Here is a 24,104-nt window from a genome sequence, read left to right as displayed (position 1 = left end):
TTGTTTTTAGTTTCACTGATGTTTGGTAGTGGTTTGTGTTTAACGGTAGGGGTATTTACCCCATGTCTTTTAAATAATTAATTAAAGTATAGTTTTTTAACTAACTTCATATCCATGTAAGTAAGTATGAGTGCTATAATAGCCCCTATCTTTCTCTTCTTTTTCTTTGATAATTAATTGTTACTAAGGGGTAGCACCGGAATCCATGGATTCTTTATCTTACTTAATATTAGTGTAGTGCCAGTTTATCCCAATCCCAATATACTGTAAAATAAACCCTAATATAGCTACAATATAAATTATAATTATATTATAGCTATTTTAGGATTTATATTTATTTTACAGGTAACTTTGTATTTATTTTAACCAGGTACAATAGCTATTAAATAGTTAAGAACTATTTAATAGCTAAAATAGTTAAAATTATTACAAAATTACCTGTAAAATAAATCCTAACCTAAGTTACAATTAAACCTAACACTACACTATCAATAAATTAATTAAATAAAATACCTACAATTACCTACAATTAAACCTAACACTACACTATCAATACATTAATTAAATACAACATCTACAAATAAATACAATGAAATAAACTAACTAAAGTACAAAAAATAAAAAAGAACTAAGTTACAAAAAATAAAAAAATATTTACAAACATCAGAAAAATATTACAACAATTTTAAACTAATTACACCTACTCTAAGCCCCCTAATAAAATAACAAAGCCCCCCAAAATAAAAAAATGCCCTACCCTATTCTAAATTAAAAAAGTTCAAAGCTCTTTTACCTTACCAGCCCTTAAAAGGACCTTTTGTGGGGCATGCCCCAAAGAATTCAGCTCTTTTGCCTGTAAAAAAAAAAACATACAATACCCCCCCAACATTACAACCCACCACCCACATACCCCTAATCTAACCCAAACCCCCCTTAAATAAACCTAACACTAAGCCCCTGAAGATCTTCCTACCTTATCTTCACCTCGCCGGGTATCACCGATCGGTCCTGGCTCCAAAATCTTCATCCAACCCAAGCGGGGGCTAGACATCCATAATCCTGCGGCTGAAGAGATCCAGAAGAGGCTCCAAAGTCTTCATCCTATCCGGGAAGAAGAGGCGATCCAGACCGGCAACCATCTTGATCCAAGCGGCATCTTCTATCTTCATCCAATGAGGAACGGCTCCATCGTGAAGACCTCCAGCGCGGATCAATCTTCTTCCTCCGACGTCCAACTGAAGAATGACGGTTCCTTTAAGGGACGTCATCCAAGATGGCGTCCCTCGAATTACGATTGGCTGATAGGATTCTATCAGCCAATCGGAATTAAGGTAGTAAAATTCTGATTGGCTGATGGAATCAGCCAATCAGAATCAAGTTCAATCCGATTGGCTGATCCAATCAGCCAATCAGATTGAGCTCGCATTCTATTGGCTGATCGGAACAGCCAATAGAATGCGAGCTCAATCTGATTGGCTGATTGGATCAGCCAATCGGATTGAACTTGATTCTGATTGGCTGATTCCATCAGCCAATCAGAATTTTACTACCTTAATTCCGATTGGCTGATAGAATCCTATCAGCCAATCGGAATTCGAGGGACGCCATCTTGGATGACGTCCCTTAAAGGAACCGTCATTCTTCAGTTGGACGTCGGAGGAAGAAGATTGGTCCGCGCTGGAGGTCTTCACGATGGAGCCGTTCGTCATCGGATGAAGATAGAAGATGCCGCTTGGATCAAGATGGTTGCCGGTCTGGATCGCCTCTTCTTCCCGGATAGGATGAAGACTTTGGAGCCTCTTCTGGACCTCTTCAGCCGCAGGATTATGGATCGCCAGCCCCCGCTTGGGTTGGATGAAGATTTTGGAGCCAGGACGGATCGGTGTGATACCCGGCGAGGTGAAGATAAGGTAGGAAGATCTTCAGGGGCTTAGTGTTAGGTTTATTTAAGGGGGGTTTGATTAGGGGTATGTGGGTGGTGGGTTGTAATGTTGGGGGGGTGGTATTGTATGTGTTTTTTTACAGTCAAAAGAGCTGAATTCTTTGGGGCATGCCCCGCAAAGGGCCCTGTTCAGGGCTGGTAAGGTAAAAGAGCTTTGAACTTTTGTAATTTAGAATAGGGTAGGGCATTTTTTTATTTTGGGGGGCGTTTTGTTAATTTATTAGGGGGCTTAGAGTAGGTGTAATTAGTTTAAAATTGTTGTAATATTTTTCTAATGTTTGTAAATATTTTTTTATTTTTTGTACTTTAGTTAGTTTATTTAAATGTATTTATTTGTAGGTATTGTATTTAATTAATTTATTGATAGTGTAGTGTTAGGTTTAATTGTAGATAATTGTAGGTATTTTTATTTAATTAATTTATTGATAGTGTAGTGTTAGGTTTAATTGTAACTTAGGTTAGGATTTATTTTACAGGTAATTTTGTAATTATTTTAACTATTTTAGCTATTAAATAGTTCTTAACTATTTAATAGCTATTGTACCTGGTTAAAATAAATACAAAGTTACCTGTAAAATAAATATTAATGCTAAAATAGCTATAATATAATTATAATTTATATTGTAGCTATATTAGGATTTATTTTACAGGTAAGTATTTAGCTTTAAATAGGATTAATTTATTTAATAAGAGTTAATTTATTTCATTAGATTTAAATTATATTTAATTTAGGGGGGTGTTAGTGTTAGGGTTAGACTTAGCTTTAGGGGTTAATACATTTATTAGAATAGCGGTGAGCTCCGATCGGCAGATTAGGGGTTAATGTTTGAAGTTAGGTGTTGGCGATGTTAGGGAGGGCAGATTAGGGGTTAATACTATTTATTATAGGGTTATTGAGGCGGGAGTGAGGCGGATTAGGGGTTAATAACTTTATTATAATAGCGGTGCGGTCCGCTCGGCAGATTAGGAGTTAATAAGTGTAGGCAGGTGGAGGCGATGTTGTGGGGGGCAGATTAGGGGTTAATAAATATAATATAGGGGTCGGCGGTGTTAGGGGCAGCAGATTAGGGGTACATAGGGATAATGTAAGTAGCGGCGGTTTACGGAGCGGCAGATTAGGGGTTAAAAATAATATGCAGGTGTCAGCGATAGCGGGGGCGGCAGAATAGGGGTTAATAAGTGTAAGGTTAGGGGTGTTTAGACTCGGGGTACATGTTAGAGTGTTAGGTGCAGACGTAGGAAGTGTTTCCCCATAGCAAACAATGGGGCTGCGTTAGGAGCTGAACGCGGCTTTTTTGCAGGTGTTAGGTTTTTTTTTCAGCTCAAACAGCCCCATTGTTTTCTATTTTTGAAGCTGGCCGCGTCCGTAAGCACCGCTGGTATCGAGAGTTGAAGTTGTGGTAAATATGCTCTACGCTCCTTTTTTGGAGCCTAACGCAGCTATTCTGTGAACTCTAATTACCAGCGGTATTTAAAAGGTGCGGCCAGAAAAAACCCAGCGTAGCTAACGCACCCCTTTGGCCGCAAAACTCTAAATCTAGGCGTTAAACTTTATTGCGGTGATCCATAGACATACAACTGGACACCAGGATTAAAACAGGTTGAAAAAACAGTGTTTGACCGGTTTCGGTCCTCAGACTGTAGTCATAAACCTAAAATCACTCTACAAGTGCATGCTATTTAAAACAAGTAAGCTGCTCTCATTGGATAAGCTCAGCACACCCCAAATTAACCCTTTAGTTACTTGGCTGAAATGTAAATGTAAATATAAATATAAATATGAATACAAGCATGCCAATATCTTCTCATAATAATTGTTAATAATATGAATAGACTGGTGTGAGTAAAACCATCCAGTAAGACTTCACCCAGAATAATGGATACAAGATAAAAAAAATGCTTGCATTCTATGTGAGGTTAATCTCATATACACTGTACTCATAACTAGACTAATCTGTCTCATAAAGATTATTATTATTTAGATGTTTAAAAACAACAAATAGTCACCAAATATACCAATGTTGGGGGGAATACTTATATATGCATACGACAGTATGCAGTACATATAAAGTATATGTTTACATGTTTTAGGGAATAATTATAACTGAATATACTTAAAACTGCATTTAGTTTAAACACACTTACAATTTACAATCAACAATGCTCAGATTATCATGCATTGAAATAAGTTGATATATATAACATGAAAACAATATGTCTTAACAGAACAGCATAATAACAACATAATTACATGGTAGCATAATCCCACATGCAAAAATGTCTGAGTTTGCATATTCAAACAATGTTAATACAAGGGCCCCCCCCAAAAAAGGTTCAATACAATCTTCAACATGTTGTAATAATGACCCAGCTAATCAATTTAATTGTAGATTTCTATGCTAATGTAGCTTTTTATGTTAATGTGTGGAAAAAGAAGGTCGAACTTTTAATATTCCAAATGCATCACCTACTCCGTATAACCTCAATAACCCTAATGACAATGGATGTTTTAAGAGGATCTAAGTTATACTATATGAGTCAAGATTTTATATTGGGTATTGGGGTCCATAGTATAATGAACACTAAAAACCCCACATACTGAGATGGTCAAATATTATTTTAGCGGTGCCAGTAATTAATGATGTCAAACTCAGCATTGAATCCCACAGGTAGCAGGCTACCCAGTTTATGAATCCAGTATATCTCTTGTCTCGATAGTATCTGGAATTTATCACCACCACAAGGGGGTCTCATAACCTGTTCGATAGCCTGCCACCTGAGGGATCCAACGTTGCCCCCATGCACTTCCAGGAAGTGTCTGGAGAGTGCTGATACTGCTCTCTCATGGCTAATATGTGCAAGATGTTCCTTGATCCGGGTGCCCACCTCCCTTGTTGTTCTGCCAACATATTGCTGGCAGCACAGTGTGCACTCCACTAGATAGACAACAAATTTGCTTGAACATTTCATACATCCCCTAGTCTCAAACACCTCAGCCGAGGTAGCAGAAACAAAGGTGGTGGAGATGTGAACATGATCACATGATTTACAGACTCTTTTGCCGCACCTAAAGGTACCCTTGAAGTGCAACCAGGAGCTTTGTGGCTGGTTAGTTTTTAACAAACTGGGAGATAGAATATTTCCCAATGTCAAATTACGTTTGTAGATGAATGGACATCTATCCATAATGGAACTTCGTAATTTAGAGTCACCTCTAAGAATAGGGAGATTCCTCCTAATTATGTCACAAACCTTGTAATATTGATTAGAAAATGATGTGATAAATAAAGGCTTCTGTTTGTTCTTTGTTTCACCTGATACATTTATTGCTTTTTTCTCTCCTGGGAACCAGTAATTGGGCTCTCTCTATTGTCTGTACTTCTTTCTTAGCTCTATTAATCACTTTCCTGGGGTAGTCTCTAGCCAATAGGCGATCAGTTAATAGCTTGCTCTCCTTTTGAAAATCCTCATCAAGAGTACAGTTTCATCTCACTCGTAGAAACTGTCCCTTGACAATTCCCTTAAACACATGCCCAGGGTGATTACTCTGGGCATGTAATAGAGAATTGCCGGATATAGGCTTTCTGTACAAAGATGAATTAATCTTACCCTCCAAGGGATCTGAGGTAAGGGTGACATCAAGGTAACAAATGGTTGTCTTATGCCATTCAAATGTAAATTGTAAACCCACCTGATTGACATTCAGGTAGTTAACAAAATCCTGAGCTTCATACAACCCTGATGACCAAACTATCAGCAGGTCATCGATGAATCTCATATACCTGACCAATTTGGATGAAAAGATGTTGCTATCTCCATAGACGTGGAACCGCTCCCACCACCCCATAAAGGGGTTGGCGTAGGAGGGGGCAAACTTAGCCCCCATCATGGTTCCACGCCTCTGGAGATAGCACACATCAGAGAATTTGAAAAAATTGTGTTTGAGCAAAAAATCTATTACATGAAGAACATAATCCTTATGCTCATCTGAATACCCAGTGGATCTATCTAGAAAAAATTTGATGGCCTCGATACTCGTGGGGTATTGAGGAATATAGGGAGACCACATCGATGGTTATCCAGCTACATTCCTGTTTCCACACAATTTTTTCGAACTTCGATAGAGTATGTGTGGTATCTCTCAAGTAACTGGGCAATTTATGCACCAGTGGCTGTAAAAATTGGTCCACCCATTTGGATAGGGGCTCTAACAACGAGCCTATTCCTGCCACTATGGGCCTGCCTCTAACATCTGAGAGATTTTTGTGGACCTTTGGGAGATGGTGGAAGATGTTCATTATTGGATTATCCACAAGAAGACAATCAAAAGTCTTCCTGTCAATAATGCCCATCTCCAAACCATCATCCAAAAGGTCCCTGAGTAATCCCTGATACTGTGTGGTAGGATCTCTCGCCAGTGTAATAAGGCTTCAGGATCTTGACGTTGCCTGTGTGCCTCTCGCACATACATTTCCCTGTCCAGGACACACACACTTCCTCCTTTGTCAGATTGTCTAATGATAATGGAATCATTATTTTGCAAAGGCTTCCCTTTCCTTTCTCGTTAAATTAGACTGACTTCTGCCATGTTGTTGCGATAGAGTAGTTAGATCTTCAACTACCCTTTTATGGAAAACCTCTAGGCTTTTACCTCTAGCCTGTATGGGGTAGAAATTGGATCTAGATTTCATTTTGCAAGATATTTTATCAACATGAAACTGGTCCCTGTTCTCATAAGAAAGGTCTTCCAAATTACTTAGTGAACAGATGTCTGTAAAGGCTAGATCATCACAATTTACACTTATTTCTGTCTGTGTGGTATTCTCAGTAGCACCCTCAACTGCACCATCATCTTGAAAATATTTTTTTAGGGTTAGATCCCTCACGAGCCTATTGACATCCAATATGGTTTGGAATAAGTCAAAGTCTCGTGAGGGAACAAAGCCCAATCCATATCTAAGGACTCTCATCTCTGAGTCTGAAAGGCTATGTGAGGATAGATTGATTATTGAGTTGTCTATTATTGATATTTCTGCCTCTGTGTGTTCCTGTTGCCCCTCACCGGGTATCTGTGTGTGTTGTCCCCTCCTGGGGGTGGCGGTGGCAGGGCCTGGCCTCTCCCCTCCCCCTCCCCTCAGTTGCTTGGGGGCCCAGTGAAAAACCTGAGCATCTGGAACCCTCCTTGGAAATTATCCCTAGTATTTGTGTAATAATGTGACCTTCCCCTTCCCATACGTCTTCCTCTTTTAGGTGTAGCACCAGAGTTATTACTATCTTTAAGAATACTTTTAATCGGTAGTGATGCCATGTTACCTCCTGTTGCTTCAGTGGAGCTGGAAGGTGGACCTGTCTCTTCTGGGTCTGAACTAGAGCAGCCATCTGTGTCAAATCCAGAGGCAAACCTGTCCTCATCTGTCAGATCTAGTTCAGAATCAGAGAAGACTACTTTTTTGGATTTAGCCTCTTTTTGTGACTTTTGTTTCCAATGATCATGTGTACCCTTTGGAGCGGGATTCTTATCATTCAAACCTCCATTTGATCTGGAGCAGGATCTACTCCTCTGGCGTCTACGCCAGATGTACTCCGTACCCTTGGTGTAGTCCTTTTGGTCCCGTTGGAATTTAGAATGCTTGGTCTGAATGATAAGTTTCCTAGACTCCGCCATTGTTTCTTTAAGAATGTCATCATACAGTGGATAGATCTCACATTCCTTGTATTTATTCATTTCAATTTGTCATCCAATATGGCGTCCCTTCAATTCCGATTGGCTGATAGAATCCTATCAGCCAATCGGAATTAAGGTAGGAAAAATCCTATTGGCTGATGCAATTTCAGCCAAGTAACTAAAGGGTTAGTTTAGGGTGTGCTGAGAATGCTTGGTCTGAATGATAAGTTTCCTAGACTCCGCCATTGTTTCTTTAAGAATGTCATCATACCGTGGATAGATCTCACATTCCTTGTATTTATTCATTTCAATTTGTAATTGAGTGGTTTTATCTTTAATCTATCCCAAAAGCATATCTTTATACTCAATCAATAAGGCAATTAACCTGAGTGAACACTCAGTAAGTGTCTGATTCCATTTCTCTACATAGGCAACATCTTTCACATCATAAGTAGGAAATTTGTTTATACGTAAACCCCTGGGGACCATTTTCAAATGTAGGTATTTGCTAAGGATCCACTTATCCCAAGTTTCTGATCCTTAATCTTCAAATTTTCCATATCCCAGAAAAGGTCACCCAATTTCGTATTTGGTATATCTTGGTCGAATACATCAGCCAATTCTAAAGTGTAAAAATCATATTCATCAGTTTCTTTTAATGAGTAAAAAGAGTCATTGGTAGCCATATTGTCCATGGTACAAAAAACCTTGTTGCAGCACACGGTAGCCAGGTAGCTGAAAACTATGGGTAGATATGTATAGTGTCCAATTACAACAAACTCTATGTTACACTCCGGTTCAGGGAAAGAACAAGTATTGTCTGATACAATAATATACCGGAGTCCTGCACAAAGAAGGTAACAAGAGCTGTAGTTAGGCAGTAGATATCAGAGGAGCTAATGTGAGGGCTTGTTTATACATGCACAGTTTTATGGTTTGTGGTATATGTGTGGAAGATAAATGCACAAATACCAGTCCTAGCATACAGAGTGAAAGAAAACCAAAAATCACTTGAAGCTGTGAAAAAAAACGTTTGGAATGGTATAAACCTTCATAAAACACGTTTCTGCTTGTGATACATACATTCAAAGTCCTTGTATGCTGTGCTGATTGCACGAAGTAAATAATGAGGTGTAACAAAAATGATGGTGTGTATATTGAGACTAAATGGTAGCAGCACCTGAGGAAAATAACAATCACTCCATGCTGACCAGGCAGCAGAACAGAGCAAACTTTGTGTTATTAATAATAAACACCCCCTAAGGTGAGAACAGTACTGCTCGCTCTATTAGCACCAACCACTAGCTCATACACACCGCTGAAACTGACCGGCAGATCATGTAAACAAATAAGTAACACCATTCACAGTTCTGTTAGTCCTATTAGTACTCACAATTGAGCATGATATTGTCGACGTTGGACTTAGAGACAGCTGTTACTTGCGCTCCTGATTGTCACACTACGCTTTCACAGACAGACAAAATTTTGAAGAATTGGCACAGTCATATTTCTGTGAATACTCACAATCGAGCGTGATCCTTCTTGTGCCAAAGATAATCTGCTGCAGCTTGCGGCCAGCGGTCCCGGCGTCCTCACTGATCCTCCTTACCACACACACACTGACTCTGTTCGGCCCCAAAGCTCCTCCTTCCAGTATCCGGTATTAGCAGCTCCCTTGTCAACTACCTTCAGGGTATACAGGAACTTAGTGCACTGAAGTGGAGTCCCAGAAAACCACAATATGAATGAAGAAAAAAAGATTTGTTCCAAAACCCAGTGGCAAATAAATCCGTGATGCTGACACTTAGGTTGTAAAAAAGACTTAAACTTTATTGCGGTAATCCATAGACATACAACTGGACACCAGGATTAAAACAGGGTGAAAAACAGTGTTTGACCGGTTTCGGTCCTCAGACCGTAGTCATAAACCTAAAATCATGCTACAAGTGCATGCTATTTAAAACAAGTAAGCTGCTCTCATTGGATAAGCTCAGCACACCCTAAATTAACCCTTTAGTTACTTGGCTGAAATGTAAATGTATATATAAATATAAATATGAATACAAGAATGCCAATATCTTCTCATAATAATTGTTAATAATATGAATAGACTGGTGTGAGTAAAACCATCCAGTAAGACTTCACCCAGAATAATGGATAAAAGATAAAAACTATGCTTGCATTCTATGTGAGGTTAATCTCATATACACTGTTCTCATAACTAGACTAATCTGTCTCATAAAGATTATTATTATTTAGATGTTTAAAAACAACAGTCACCAAATATACCAATGTTGGGGGGAATACTTATATATGCATACGACAGTATGCAGTAAATATAAAGTATATGTTTATATGTTTTAGGGAATAATTATAACTGAATATACTTAAAACTGCATTTAGTTTAAACACACTTACAATTTACAATCAACACTGATCTGCCGGTCAGTTTCAGCGGTGTGTATGAGCTAGCGGTTGGTGCTAATAGAGCGAGCAGTACTGTTCTCACCTTAGGGGGTGTTTATTATTAATAACACAAAGTTTGCTCTGTACTGCTGCCTGGTCAGCGTGGAGTGATTGTTATTTTCCCCAGGTGCTGCTACCATTTGGTCTCTATATACACACCATCATTTTTGGTACACCTCATTATTTACTTTGTGCAATCAGCACAGCATACAAGGACTTTGAATTTATATGTATCACAAGCAGAAACGTGTTTTATGAAGGTTTATACCATTCCAAACGTTTTTTCCACAGCTTCAAGTGATTTTTGGTTTTCTTTCACTCTGTATGCTAGGACTGGTATTTGTGCATTTATCCTCCACACACATATACCACAAACCATAAAACTGTGCATGTATAAACAAGCCCTCACATTAGCTCCTCTGATATCTACTACCTAACTACAGCTCTTGTTACCTTCTTTGTGCAGGACTCCGGTATATTATTGTATCAGACATTACTTGTTCTTTCCCTGAACCGAAGTGTAACATAGAGTTTGTGGTAATTGGAAACTATACATATCTACCCATAGTTTTCAGCTACCTGGCTACCGTGTGCTGCAACAAGGTTTTTTGTACCATGGACAATATGGCTACCAATGACTCTTTTTACTCATTAAAAGAAACTGATGATGATGATTTTGACACTTTAGAATCGGCTGATGTATTCGACCAAGATATACCAAATACGAAATTGGGTGACCTTTTCTGGGATATGGAAAATTTGAAGATTAAGGATCAGAAACTTAGATGGGATAAGTGGATCCTTACCAAATACCTAAATTTGAAAATGGTCCCCGGGGGTTTACGTATAAACAAATTTCCTACTTATGATGTGAAAGATGTTGCCTATGTGGAGAAATGGAATCAGGCATTTACTGAGTGTTCACTCAGGTTAATTACCTTATTGATTGCGTATAAAGATATGCTTTGGGAGAGATTAAAGATAAAACCACTCAATTACAAATTGAAATGAATAAATACAAGGAATGTGAGATCTATCCACGGTATGATGACATTCTTAAAGAAACAATGGCGGAGTCTAGGAAACTTATCATTCAGACCAAGCATTCTCAGCACACCCTAAATTAACCCTTTAGTTACTTGGCTGAAATTGCATCAGCCAATAGGATTTTTCCTACCTTAATTCCGATTGGCTGATAGGATTCTATCAGCCAATTGGAATGTAAAGTCTATTTCAACTATGTAAGTGGAACGCAACTGCAGATCAATTATTGTTTTGTATCACCAGGGTTTTTGGGCTATTTAGGTGAGCATAGACCAGTAAACCTGTGGTGAATTAATATTAAGTTAGAGGTTCAATGCTGTTAGTACTATCACAACATGAATCCTTCTAAGCACAATATTTCCAATACTGTTAGACTGGCACAGTATGGAAAAATAATGAAAAAATGATAGAAGAAAAATATGCTTCTAATTTAAAGAACTTGAGAGAACAAAAATTATTTTTTAAGCTTACATTAAATAAACATGTAATGCAGGAGAGAGTTGGTTAATCCTTGTAAGAAGTAAGCCGTTTGCAAGAGATATACTTTTAACAAGTCACAGAGAATGCTTCAGTTGTCTTGTAGCTGCTACTTTGTAGCTGTGTTTATTGAGAGCAGCTGCTGCAGAGTAAGAGAGGAATTTGGCAACATGCCCAGACTTGCGGTTGCAAAACCAAGTAACAGTTTTTATTTTGAAATAGTTAAATCCTCTTCAGTTCAAGCTTGTAATCTTAGAGCTCAAAGTCTTGTTCTTAAAGCAGCATATATATTATGAAGTGAGAAAGGAGACAGTGATTCCCCAGTATGAAACAGTGTGCAGAGTAATTTAGAAAACTGCAGCGCCTGTCAGCTCCAGTTAAATTAAGAGTGATGCTGTAAGTGTACAATAACAATTCAGCAGTTAAGTTCTCAAATAGTATGCATGGAATAAAATTAATGCAAACGGGATATTTCAGGGGATGTAATCCAAGCAAACAGTCCTTTGTGAAAGCAGTTGGTTTGAGAAAAACAATGCAGCTCAGAGACTGCTTGTAAGCTGTTACTCCTGCTAATGAAAATAACTAAGAACCTGTTTGCTGACAGGTGGAGCCTTAAGTAACATGAAAGTGAGAGAACCATGTGATGAGAAGTGAGAGAAGTAAAACATGAAATGGAATCCTGACATAAGCCCCCCTTCAAGGAAGCCGATCCTCGGCTTGATGCCTGGGTCTATGTGGATAGCGTCTATGGAAGCGGGAGAGCAACCGAGGGGCATTGATGTGGGTGTGCGGTTCCCAACTGTCGTCATCTGTTGAGAAACCCTTCCACCTCACAGGGTATTGCAACTGACCATTGTAGTATCTAGAGTCCAATAGGTCTTGGACCTCAAATATGTCAACATCCAAGGTCACCGGATCAGGGGGAAGAATAGTTTTAGTCATTGAGGTAGAGGAAGCCGGTTTCAGGAGCGAGACATGGAAGGTGGGGTGAATAGGTAATGATGATGGAAGATCAAGAGTAACTGCATTGGCATTAACAATATTGCTTACTGTAAAGGGTCCGATAAATAAGCCAGCTAATTTTTTACTGGGAACAGGTATTTTTATGTTTTTGGTTGAAAGCCAGACTTTATCTCCTACTGCATAGACAGGAGAAGGTCTTCTACGGAGATCATAGTACTTCTTTTGTATAGCTTGTGCGTTCTGGATGTTTAGACGCAAGGAATGAAAATTCTCCGCTATCTTTTGTAGAAGGTCATCAACCGGGGGGAGAAGTTGGGGCAATTGAGTCATGGATGAAGAAGTTAGGGTGGAAAGCGTAATTCGCAAAGAATGGAGACAAATTGGTTGTACTGTTTTTACTATTATTATATGCAAATTCTGCCATGTATAGGTACCGGGCCCACTCTGTTTGTTGGTATGAGCAGTAACAGCGGATGTACTGTTCAAGCCATTGGTTTAACCTTTCAGTTTGACCATTGGTCTGCGAATGGAAGGCTGTACTAAGTCGATGATCAATCTGTAGATGTTGGGCGAGGGATTTCCAGAATTTTGAAGTAAATTGAGCTCCTCTGTCGGTTGTTATGATGTTCGGGATCCCATGGAAGCGTACAACCGAATTCAGGAAAAGTTGAGCAGTCTCCGTGGATGTGGGTACCTTGTGATACGGAATGAATAAAGCCATCTTTGTGAGAATATCTGTAACAACAAGAATAGTATTAAATCCAGAACTTAAAGGAAGTTCAACAATAAAGTCCATACCTATATGAGCCCAAGGTCTTTCAGGGATATCCATAGGTATTAGGTGACCATAAGGTTTATTTCTATCCTTTTTAGAAGTGATACAGATATCACAGTGTTGTATATAATTATGGACGGAATCAGACATGTTTGGCCACCAATAAAGTCTTGATAAGAGATCTAATGTCCTTTTGATACCAGGGTGTCCAAGCAAAGGAGGATCATGATGTTGTTTAATCAAGTCATTCCTGAGAGATTCTGGGATATATAGCTTGGAGTCGTGATAATAGAAATAAGCATTTTGAGTCAGATGTAGATGGGATCTCTGATTATCTGACTGTAGAGCAGTAAGGAGTTGAGTTTTAAATGTAGGCATCAGGCCCAAGAATTTGTCTGCAGGTATGATGGAAGTAACTTGAGAATTTGGTGGTCTGGGATCTCTCCTGGAGAGAGAGTCAGCCTTCCCATTTTTAGATCCAGGTCTGTATACTATAAGATAGTTAAACCTGCTAAAGTACAGGCTCCATCTTACTTGTCTACTGGACAGAGTTTTATTTTTCTGCAGGAATTCCAGGTTGCGATGATCTGTATAGATTATGATAGGTTGTGCCGTGCCCTCTAGAAGATGTCTCCATGTATCGAAAGAACGTTTAATTGCGAGAAGTTCTTTTTCTCCGATGGAGTAGTTAATCTTGGCTGGAGAGAGTAGCTTAGAATAGAAAGCTACTGGATGAAGTGGTTGTGTAAGACTTTTCCTTTGGGAGAGAATAGCGCCAAGAGCAAAATCTGAAGAGTCGACCTCGAGGACGAATTGGAGGGAAGGATCTGGAAATTGTAGTATAGGTGCAGTAGTGAATGAGGTCTTCAGGTTGCGAAAGGCCTCATCGGCATCTTTATCCCAACGGAATGGCACACAGGTGCTGGTGAGTCTAGAAAGAGGTTTTATCTTTTGGGAGAAGTTCCTAATAAATTTGGGGTAATAATTACTGAAACCTAGAAAGCATTGTAATTCTTTTCTGTTAGTGGGTTGTGGCCAGTTTCTCACGGCTTCTACCTTATTTTCTTGCATTTGAATGCCATTGGGTCCTATACTGTAACCCAGGAAATCAATTTCAGTAACGTGGAAAAGACACTTCTCAAGTTTAGCGTAAAGTCTATGCACTTGCAGTCTTGACAAGACCCAGCTAACATGCTTCACGTGATCTTCTAAAGTTTTGGAATTAATAAGGATGTCGTCCAGGTATACCACAACGCAGATGTCAAGAAGGTCATGGAAAACATCATTCACAAAAAACTGAAATGTGGCCGGAGCATTAGTAAGCCCACAGGGCATTACAAGATATTCAAAGAGACCATATCTCGTACGGAATGAGGTCAACCACTCATCACCCTCTCTTATTCGAACAAGATTATAAGCCCCTCTAAGATCAAGCTTGGTAAAAATGTTTGCATCTTGAAGGCGTTCGATAAGTTCGGGGATGAGTGGTAAGGGATACCGGTTTTTGATGGTTATTTTGTTCAACTCCCTAAAATCAATTATAGGTCGAAGTGAGTTGTCTTTGTTTCTGACAAAGGAGAAACCAGCTGTGGCAGGTGAAACAGAGGGGCGAATAAAGCCTTTTTTCAGGTTTTCATCTAAATAGGTTTTAAGATGGTCCAACTCTGGTTGACAGAGAGGGTATAGATGGCCGTATGGAGGTGTGGTTCCTGGTTTGAGGTCAATAGGACAGCTGTAGGTCCGATGAGGAGGTAAACTGTCTGCCTCCTTTTTGCTGAAGACTTCTTTAAATTTGTCGTAAGCTTTGGGGATACTGGGCACTTCAGTAATATGTAAAAGAGTTGTAGGATGTAATCAACTTTGTTGACAGTATTTAGAATTAAATTTGATGTCAAGAGAACTCCAAGTTATTGTTGGTTCATGTAATCGAAGCCATTGTAAACCTAGGACAATAGGGAAGAGTGGAGAACTGATAATATCAAACGTGATATATTCTTGATGTGAGTCAAAGGTGGTAACCAGAATGGGGATGGTATGTTGTATTACAGGTCCTGAAGAAATTTCAGACCCATCCACTACTCGAATAAAAACAGGAGACAATTTTTTTATGAGTGGTATTTTATTTGTTAATGCAATAGAAGCATCCATGTAGTTTCCTTGTGCGCCTGTATCAATTATGGCCTCTTTCTTCAGCTGTTTGCAGTCCCACTGTAAAGAGAGGGGTAGAATACAGTGAATGGGTTTATCATATACCAATAGAGAAGTCAAACTAGAAAATGACTTACGGTTCTTGTTCTTGCGTAGAGATGGACAATCCTGAACAGAGTGAGCAGCGGAACCGCAATACATGCAAAGTCCCTTGGATTTACGTCTAAATCTTTCTTCAGAAGTGAGGGGGCCTCGAATAAAGCCAATCTCCATAGCCTCTGGAGCACTGCTAGAAGAATGAGCCGTGGAAGTTGTTTGAATGGGGTGAGTAGGCCTTTTATAGGAGGGCTCTGTGTGCTGGTGTTCCGTCTTTCTTTCTCTTAATCTCCTATCAATCTGCATAACCAATCTCATAAATGCTTCCAAAGAGTCTGGGATATCTATACGAGCAAGTTCATCTTTCACCTGATCAGACAGACCTAATCTAAATTGACTTTTAAGAGCAACTGCATTCCATTGGGAATCAATAGCTTGTTGTTTAAATTCAGTAATATAGGTCTCGACTGGTCGGTTGCCTTGTTTTAACTTCCTCAGTTTATCATCCGCTGTATGTTGGAGGTTGGAATCTGAATATAACTCATCCATAACAGCAAGGAAGGACTGTAAAGAGGACAGAAGAGAGCTGTTTGACTCAAACAAAGTATCTGCCCAAATGCGGGGTTCCCCGCGTAGATAAGTAATCATGCTCAACACCTTGGTCCTGTCATTAGGATATGTGACAGGTTTCAGACTAAATGTTAGTACACAAGCATTTCTGAATTGACGATACTGACGTCTGTCACCATGGAAAAAATCTGGCGGAGCAATGATTGGCTCAGTAACAGGCTGTGCAGGAACAGGTTTGCTAGAAACTGAATCTTGAATAACCTTCCTAAGGGTCTCATTCTCTACTTTTAAATCCCTGAGACCCTGGTTAAGTTCATCCACTCGTTTAGAAAGGTTATAAACAATTGTTGGGAGATCTGCTGGTTCCATTGTAAGGCTTAGCTATTATGTAAAGTCTATTTCAACTATGTAAGTGGAACGCAACTGCAGATCAATTATTGTTTTGTATCACCAGGGTTTTTGGGCTATTTAGGTGAGCATAGACCAGTAAACCTGTTGTGAATTAACATTAAGTTAGAGGTTCAATGCTGTTAGTACTATCACAACATGAATCCTTCTAAGCACAATATTTCCAATACTGTTAGACAGGCACAGTATGGAAAAATAATGAAAAAATGATAAAAGAAAAATATGCTTCTAATTTAAAGAACTTGAGAGAACAAAAATTCTTTTTTAAGCTTACATTAAATAAACATGTAATGCAGGAGAGAGTTGGTTAATCCTTGTAAGAAGTAAGCTTGGTTTGCAAGAGATATACTTTTAACAAGTCACAGAGAATGCTTCAGTTGTCTTGTAGCTGCTACTTTGTAGCTGTGTTTATTGAGAGCAGCTGCTGCAGAGTAAGAGAGGAATTTGGCAACATGCCCAGACTTGCGGTTGCAAAACCAAGTAACAGTTTTTATTTTGAAATAGTTAAATCCTCTTCAGTTCAAGCTTGTAATCTTAGAGCTCAAGGTCTTGTTCTTAAAGCAGCATATATATTATGAAGTGAGAAAGGAGACAGTGATTCCCCAGTATGAAATAGTGTGCAGAGTAATTTAGAAAACTGCAGCGCCTGTCAGCTCCAGTTAAATTAAGAGTGATGCTGTAAGTGTACAATAACAATTCAGCAGTTAAGTTCTCAAATAGTATGCATGGAATAAAATTAAGAGGTAACTTAGCTGTAAGTCCAAGGATGCAAACAGGATATTTCTGGGGATGTAATCCTTGTAGAAAGTAGTCCAGAGTAATCCAAGCAAACAGTCCTTTGTGAAAGCAGTTGGTTTGAGAAAAACAATGCAGCTCAGAGACTGCTTGTAAGCTGTTACTCCTGCTAATGAAAATAACTAAGCACCTGTTTGCTGACAGGTGGAGCCTTAAGTAACATGAAAGTGAGAGAACCATGTGATGAGAAGTGAGAGAAGTAAAACATGAAATGGAATCCTGACACGGAATTGAAGGGACGCCATATTGGATGACGTCACTTAAAGGAACCTTCATTCTTCAGTCGCCGTCGGATGGAAGAGGATGCTCTGCGTCAGATGTCTTCAAGATGGACCCGCTCCGCTCTGGATGGAAGAAGATAGAAGATGCCACCTGGATGAAGACTTCTGCCGGTCTGGATGTCCTCTGGCCAGATCGGATGAAGACTTCTGCCCCTCTGAAGGTCCACTTGTGCCCGGCTGGGTGAAGACGTCTCAAGGTAGGGTGATCAACAAGGGGGTAGTGTTAGGTTTTTTTAAGGAGGGATTGGGTGGGTTTTAGAGTAGGGTTGGGTGTGTGGGTGGGTTTTAATGTTGGGGGGGGTATTGTATTTTTTTACAGGTAAAAGAGCTGATTACTTTTGGGCAATGCCCCGCAAAAGGCCCTTTTAAGGGCTATTTGTAATTAAGTATAGGGTAGGGAATTTTTTTTATTTTGGGGGGCTTTTTTATTTTATTAGGGGGATTAGAGTAGGTGTAATTAGCTTAAAAAATTGTAATAATTTTTTTATTTTCTGTAATTTAGTGTTATTTTTGTACTTTAGTTTATTTAATTTAATTGTAGTTAATTATAGGTAGTTTATGTAATTAATTTAATGATAGTGTAGTGTTAGGTGTAATTGTAATTTAGGTTAGGATTTATTTTACAGGTACATATGTACTTATTTTAACTAGGTAGCTATTAAATAGTTAATAACTATTTAATAACTATTCTACCTAGTTAAAATAAATACAAAGTTGCCTGTAAAATAAATATAAATCCTAAGCTAGCTGCAATGTAACTATTAGTTATATTGTAGCTAGATTAGGGTTTATTTTACAGGTAAGTATTTAGTTTTAAATAGGAATAATTTAGTTAGTTATAGTAAATTTATTTAGATGTATTTAAATTATATTTAAGTTAGGTGGGTGTTAGAGTTAGGGTTAGACTTGGGTTCAGGGGTTAATAAATGTATTATAGTGGCAGTGACGTTGGCGGCGGCGGCAGATTAGGGGTTAATAAATTTAATATAGTTGCGGCGACGTTGGGGGGGCAGATTAGGGGTTAATAAATAAAATGTAGGGTTCGGTGATGTTGGGGCATCAGATTAGGGGTTCATAAGTATAATGTAGGTGCGGCGGTGTCCGGAGCGGCAGATTAGGGGTTAATAATATAATGTAGGTGGCGACGATGTCGGGGGCGGTATATTAGGGGTTAATAAGTGTAATATTAGGGGTGTTTAGACTCTGGGTTCATGTTAGGTGCAGACATAACTTTTATTTCCCCATAGGGGCTGCGTTAGGAGCTGAACGCTGCTTTTTTGCAGGTGTTAGGTTTTTTTCAGCCAGCTCAGCCCCATTGTTTCCTATGGGGAAATTGTGCACGAGCACGTTTAGCCAGCTTACCGCTACCGTAAGCAACGCTGGTATTGCGGTGAGATGTGGAGCTAAATTTTGCTCAACACTCACTTTTCTGAGGCTAACGCCGGCTTGCAGAAAACTCGTAATACCAGCGTTGTCTTAAGGGAGCGGTGAGAAAAAAAAAGGTTTGTTAGCACGGCACAGCCTTACAGACAAAAACTTGTAATCTAGCCATTAGTTATGGTGAAATGATGGTTGGCTTAGTTGCTTTTGATTTTCCCAGGACCGAATCCAACGCTTTACACAAAGCTAGACATCTCGCTCATATATGTGATCATCGAAGCGTATCCCTCCTCATTGTCTCAATATCTACATCATAGATAAAACTGCATCAAGTAAAAGGTCCAGTATAATCAAAGTTGTTGCGCTAGCAAACTTTCAGCTTCTTCACGGCTTGGATTGGAATCCATCTGCCGGCTGTGTTGAGATCTTTCCCTCCAAATGAATGTTACTGTGACCAGCAGTTTATCCTATTCTGCTGCTTGATGTCTATGCTTGGAAAGGAGTTACTATCCCTGAGTTCCCTATGGAGGAGCAGTGGGTAAGTAGTGGACATACTGGACTCTGGTACTTTTACCCTGGGTTTATTTTGTTTGATTTGTATACATAATTGTATATGGTGTTCCATATCTGTACAAATACTTTTGAGTTATTTTCTCAGTGTTATTACTAATAAAAGTGTGTCAAGGAACGAGTGCTGTTTAAACTACCTTGCTACTCTCTTTGTTTTTTTTACAAATATAATGGGAACAAGATCTGGTCCTGGGTAGGACATCCCTGCTATAATGGCAAAAAGATCTGAGTTTGAGTAGGACATCCCTGCTATAATGGCAACAAGATCTGAATTTCAGTAGGACATCCCTGCTATAATAGCAAAAAGAGCTGGGCTTGGGTAAGACATTCCTGCTATAATGGCAACAAGATCTGAATTTCAGTAGGACATCCCTGCTATAATGGCAACAAGATCTGAATTTCAGTAGGACATCCCTGCTATAATGGCAACACGATCTGAATTTCAGTCGGACATCCCTGCTATAATGGCAAAAAGATATTTTCTTAGGTAGGACATCCCTGCTATGCCTGATGAAACAGACCCTGAATGCATCACTGTTATATTAATATAATATTCGATTGTATACACACTTGCCTGATCTTCAATGAATTACCTGGCCTTCTGATTGATGCCAAGTAACGGTTCCTGTTTTTGCCTGAAAGTCGCAACCTGCTAACCTGGAGGTACAATTGTGATGTGAGTGTTCCCTTTTCACACTATTAGCACATGTAGTTTATCTGTGCAGCACCATGTGTTTTTTTTTTATTGTTTTCACAGATGCTGCACTCTCATACCAAATCTGCTGTCTGTAACAAACTAGGATCCTGCCATTCCATGATTCAGTTAGCTGGACAACTGTGAAGTTCCAGTCTGCATTGCTAGCACTTTTCAGTGCATCTTCTATGTGAGTTTAACCCAGGGGTATCAAACTCATTGTATCTGGGGCTACTGGTCGAGTGTTCTTCTCCCATGGGGGCCACTTGAACAGAGTAAGTGTTCGTGAACTGGATATACTAGAAAATTTAAGTGACATTTACCCAAGTAGTAGTGCATGGTAGGAGTTCTAGTGCACAATAGACATACACAATATATATATATCTTGTGAGTGCCAGGTGAAGTGATCATTCTGGAACTGAATATAAAGTGGTTTATATTTATGTTGTGAGTGCCTATATAGAACATGAACTCTCTCTTAGAACCCTAAAAATTGGGATGGGGTCAGATTAATAATTTACCTAATAAACAAGGGAGAGCCAGATTAAATTATTTAAGGGGCCGCCTGTACTTTGAGTCCATTGGTTTAACCTGAATATTTATCTGTTCTGAGTGGTGACTTTACTAGGCCATTGGCGCCCGTGTGTTGTTGTTTATTATTTGGGTAGGACATTCCTGTTATAATGGGAACAATATCTGGGCCTGGGTAAGACACCACTGCTGTATTGGGAACCAGATCTGGACCTGAATAGGACATCCCTGCTATAAATCGGAACAAGAACTGGGCTTAAGTAGGACATCCCTGCTATAATGGGAACAAGAACTGAGCTTGTGTAGGACATCCCTGCTAAAATGGGAACCAGAACTGGGCTTGACTAGGACATCCCTTCTATAATGGGAAAAAGTGCTGGGCTTGTGTAGGACATCCCTTCTATAATAGGAACAAGAGCTGGGCTTGGGTAGGACATCCTGCTATAATGGGAATAAGAGCTGGGCTTGGGTAGGACATCCCTGCTATAATGGGAATAAGAGCTGGGCTTGGGTAGGACATCCCTGCTATAATGGGAACAAGAGCTGGGTCTTGCTCTCCCTCACCTGGACTTCATCCCATTTTAGAGTTGCCACTTTCTGTCCTGCCTTTGGTCTCCAGGCTGGCAGCTCCAGACTACCCGGTGAGTGTGGCACTTTGATGCTTGGCTCCAGAGTAGACTCATTTGGTTCAAATTGTCCTTGTGTTGGGAGCTCTGTGGGTTCAGAGGTAGCCTGATCGCAGTGCAGCCCAGTGTAGCCATTGATGCAGATGCATAGATATCCATCATCATGAGTACTGCAGTTTCCATGGCTGCAAGGATTGCTCACACAAGCGTCTATAGCAAACTGAGGAAAGAAATGAGCATTGTAAATTTGCAGCAATGAAAGCAAATCAGTTCTATTCAGAAGACTCAGAATATCCTAGTAAACCATTATGATAAACATTAGCACACACACAACCACACAATCATGATGAGCACTGTCTTATCAAAGTTGTTACTTACAACAGAGGCTAGTCAGATTTATATCAAAGTTAGGAGCCAGCTACACATTTTTTTAGAAGTCAGGGAAGAACATTCATGTATAAAGATATGTAGGACAAGCTAAAAAAAATAAAACTCTCTGGCTCTAAGGATTTACAGTGATTATATCACTGATCTCCTAGACAGAAGTATGCCCAAATGAGTCTTATGTTTAATTGTGAATGATCTTTTTAATGCTAAGAGTCCCTACACAACCGTATTGCTCTTTCAGCATCAGATAATATCACCTTTAGCTAGTCTCTTCAGTGTCTGGATCTCAATGTCTAATAAAGAGACTCTACAGACTTGAAATATGTCACTGTCTTTGTACTAAGACATAATTTAACTCAAGTTATTTTATTAACTATTTATCTCCAACACATACTACCATTAACTTTACCATTAGCTCTGCTGATGTAACGGTATCATAAACAGAAATCAAACTGCTCACAGTAAATAATATTTAAATTCACTTTAAATTCACTGTAAATAAAGACATCCTTAGCTTTTAACTCTTCACATTATTGTATCCATTAATTCCATTAATTGTAATGCTCCTAATGTCCTTCTGTATCATTACTACGTTACAGAAAAAAACACAACACAACTTAGTGCCAGAAGTGGAGAGTAATACCAGCGCACGTATAGGTTTTGTTTTTGTTTTTTTTATTTATTTTATGAAAATTCTGCAAAATACAATACATAACACCAGACCCGCCCTAGGGGTTACAGAGTGCGGCCGGGAATGGATGAGAGTACTACAATTTTTCAACGTATTATTATAATGTTTTAAACGTATTATTCAGTCATAGCAACAGTAATAATTCCTAACAAGACAAGTTGGGGAAAGAGGGTAGGGGAACAGAATCAAAGGGACCATCCCTGGGCTTTACTAAAGTCCCGTGACTGAGGATAAGAGGTGGTCAGTATACTAGCTTTAAAGGTTATTCGCACGTATAGGTTTTAATGGGATCATCGTTTTAATGCCATCAAGACCCGCATGAGGGGGTAAGTCATGCAGCTATAGCAGCTAATTGTAAATATATATAAATATATAATGTAACAAAATAGAAATCCCAGCACAGTCAGGAGTAATCAGATGAAATAACTGGTAGAAAGAGATCCTTGGAAATAAAAAACATGTCCTTTATTATTCATGAGTAAACTCATACATTAAAAATCTGCAAGAAGCATCTGACCGGTTTCGGCTAGAGTAGCCGTAATCCTAGATGTGAGAGTAGTAACACCTGAGCACCTTTTATACACAGAGATACCTCCCATGGGAGTGTTTAAAAACAAACTAAATAGCAGATGTTAAAGGTATAGACTGATATATATATAACACAAAACAGTATTGTATACAAGTAGATACTGCTAAGACATTATTCTCTTAATAACAATACAAGACAGTAGTCAAATGTACAGTTATAGCTATATAAATATGAATGTATATATAAAAAACTTTTGACAAAACTGGAACATATTAAATATATCAAATATATGTATACATATATATTTATAGGGAACACACAGTTCCCATAAACCGCAATGTAAAGGCACTTTTCAGTGCGTTTTTTTTTTTTTCTAACATCCCACACCCGCCAACTCTAGCCCCATATAACTGCTTTTTTCAGGTATTTTATTAAAAAAAATAAAGATGCTACTATCATTATTTTTAATAAAATGTATTGCACTTAAGTTTGGGGGCATTTGGGGGACATTTATAAAATTAACCAGAGATCTGGTCTTGTAATGGCTGGTTATTTATTGCACGCCCATAAAGTTGTGTATGATAAATTAGGGCTCCACTTGTAATCTAGCCCTTAGTAAACAAACTGTAATGATTTTTTAAGAGCTAGTTTAGGGGGCATTTCACTCTAGCAGCAATGTGAAGCAGCCAGCTTTTTAATTACAATACAGGCAAATTAACATTATAAATAGCACAAACCCTCATAGTTAATTCTCTGCTCTTTCATATATTCTGCACACTCCTTATACATCCACATTCCCACTCAAACAGTATTCCCACCACATCAGGCAGTAAAATGACATCACAATGTTATTAAATTTGTCAGTAATTAACTAGATTACTTTTCTCTGACATCAACAGGAGTATTTAATGGAAGAGACAGACATTCAGTACACAGCTTACAGCCAACTAGTTAGAAAGCCAGACACGCAAACAGATAGATAGATGATAGATAATAGATAGATAGATGATAGATTAGATAGATATATAGATGATATATAGATAGATTATAGATAGATAGATAAATA

The 24,104-nt window shown here is 38.8% G+C and overlaps 1 protein-coding gene across 1 annotated transcript in view; it reads right to left on the bottom strand.

Moving 5' to 3' along the window:
* The window catches only part of DNER (delta/notch like EGF repeat containing), a 556,690-nt gene that overhangs the window by 325,411 nt on the left and 207,175 nt on the right, over positions 1-24,104 (bottom strand). Inside the window, exon 2 of the mRNA XM_053709836.1 lies at positions 21,370-21,651. Coding sequence (XP_053565811.1) covers positions 21,370-21,651 — 282 coding nt within the window. The remainder of the gene's footprint in view (positions 1-21,369; positions 21,652-24,104) is intronic.

Source organism: Bombina bombina, chromosome 4 (assembly GCF_027579735.1).
Source record: "Bombina bombina isolate aBomBom1 chromosome 4, aBomBom1.pri, whole genome shotgun sequence".
NCBI classification, from domain to species: domain Eukaryota; kingdom Metazoa; phylum Chordata; class Amphibia; order Anura; family Bombinatoridae; genus Bombina; species Bombina bombina.
The sequence above is the reverse complement of the archived record's forward strand: the minus strand, read 5'-3'. Positions and strand labels throughout refer to the sequence as shown.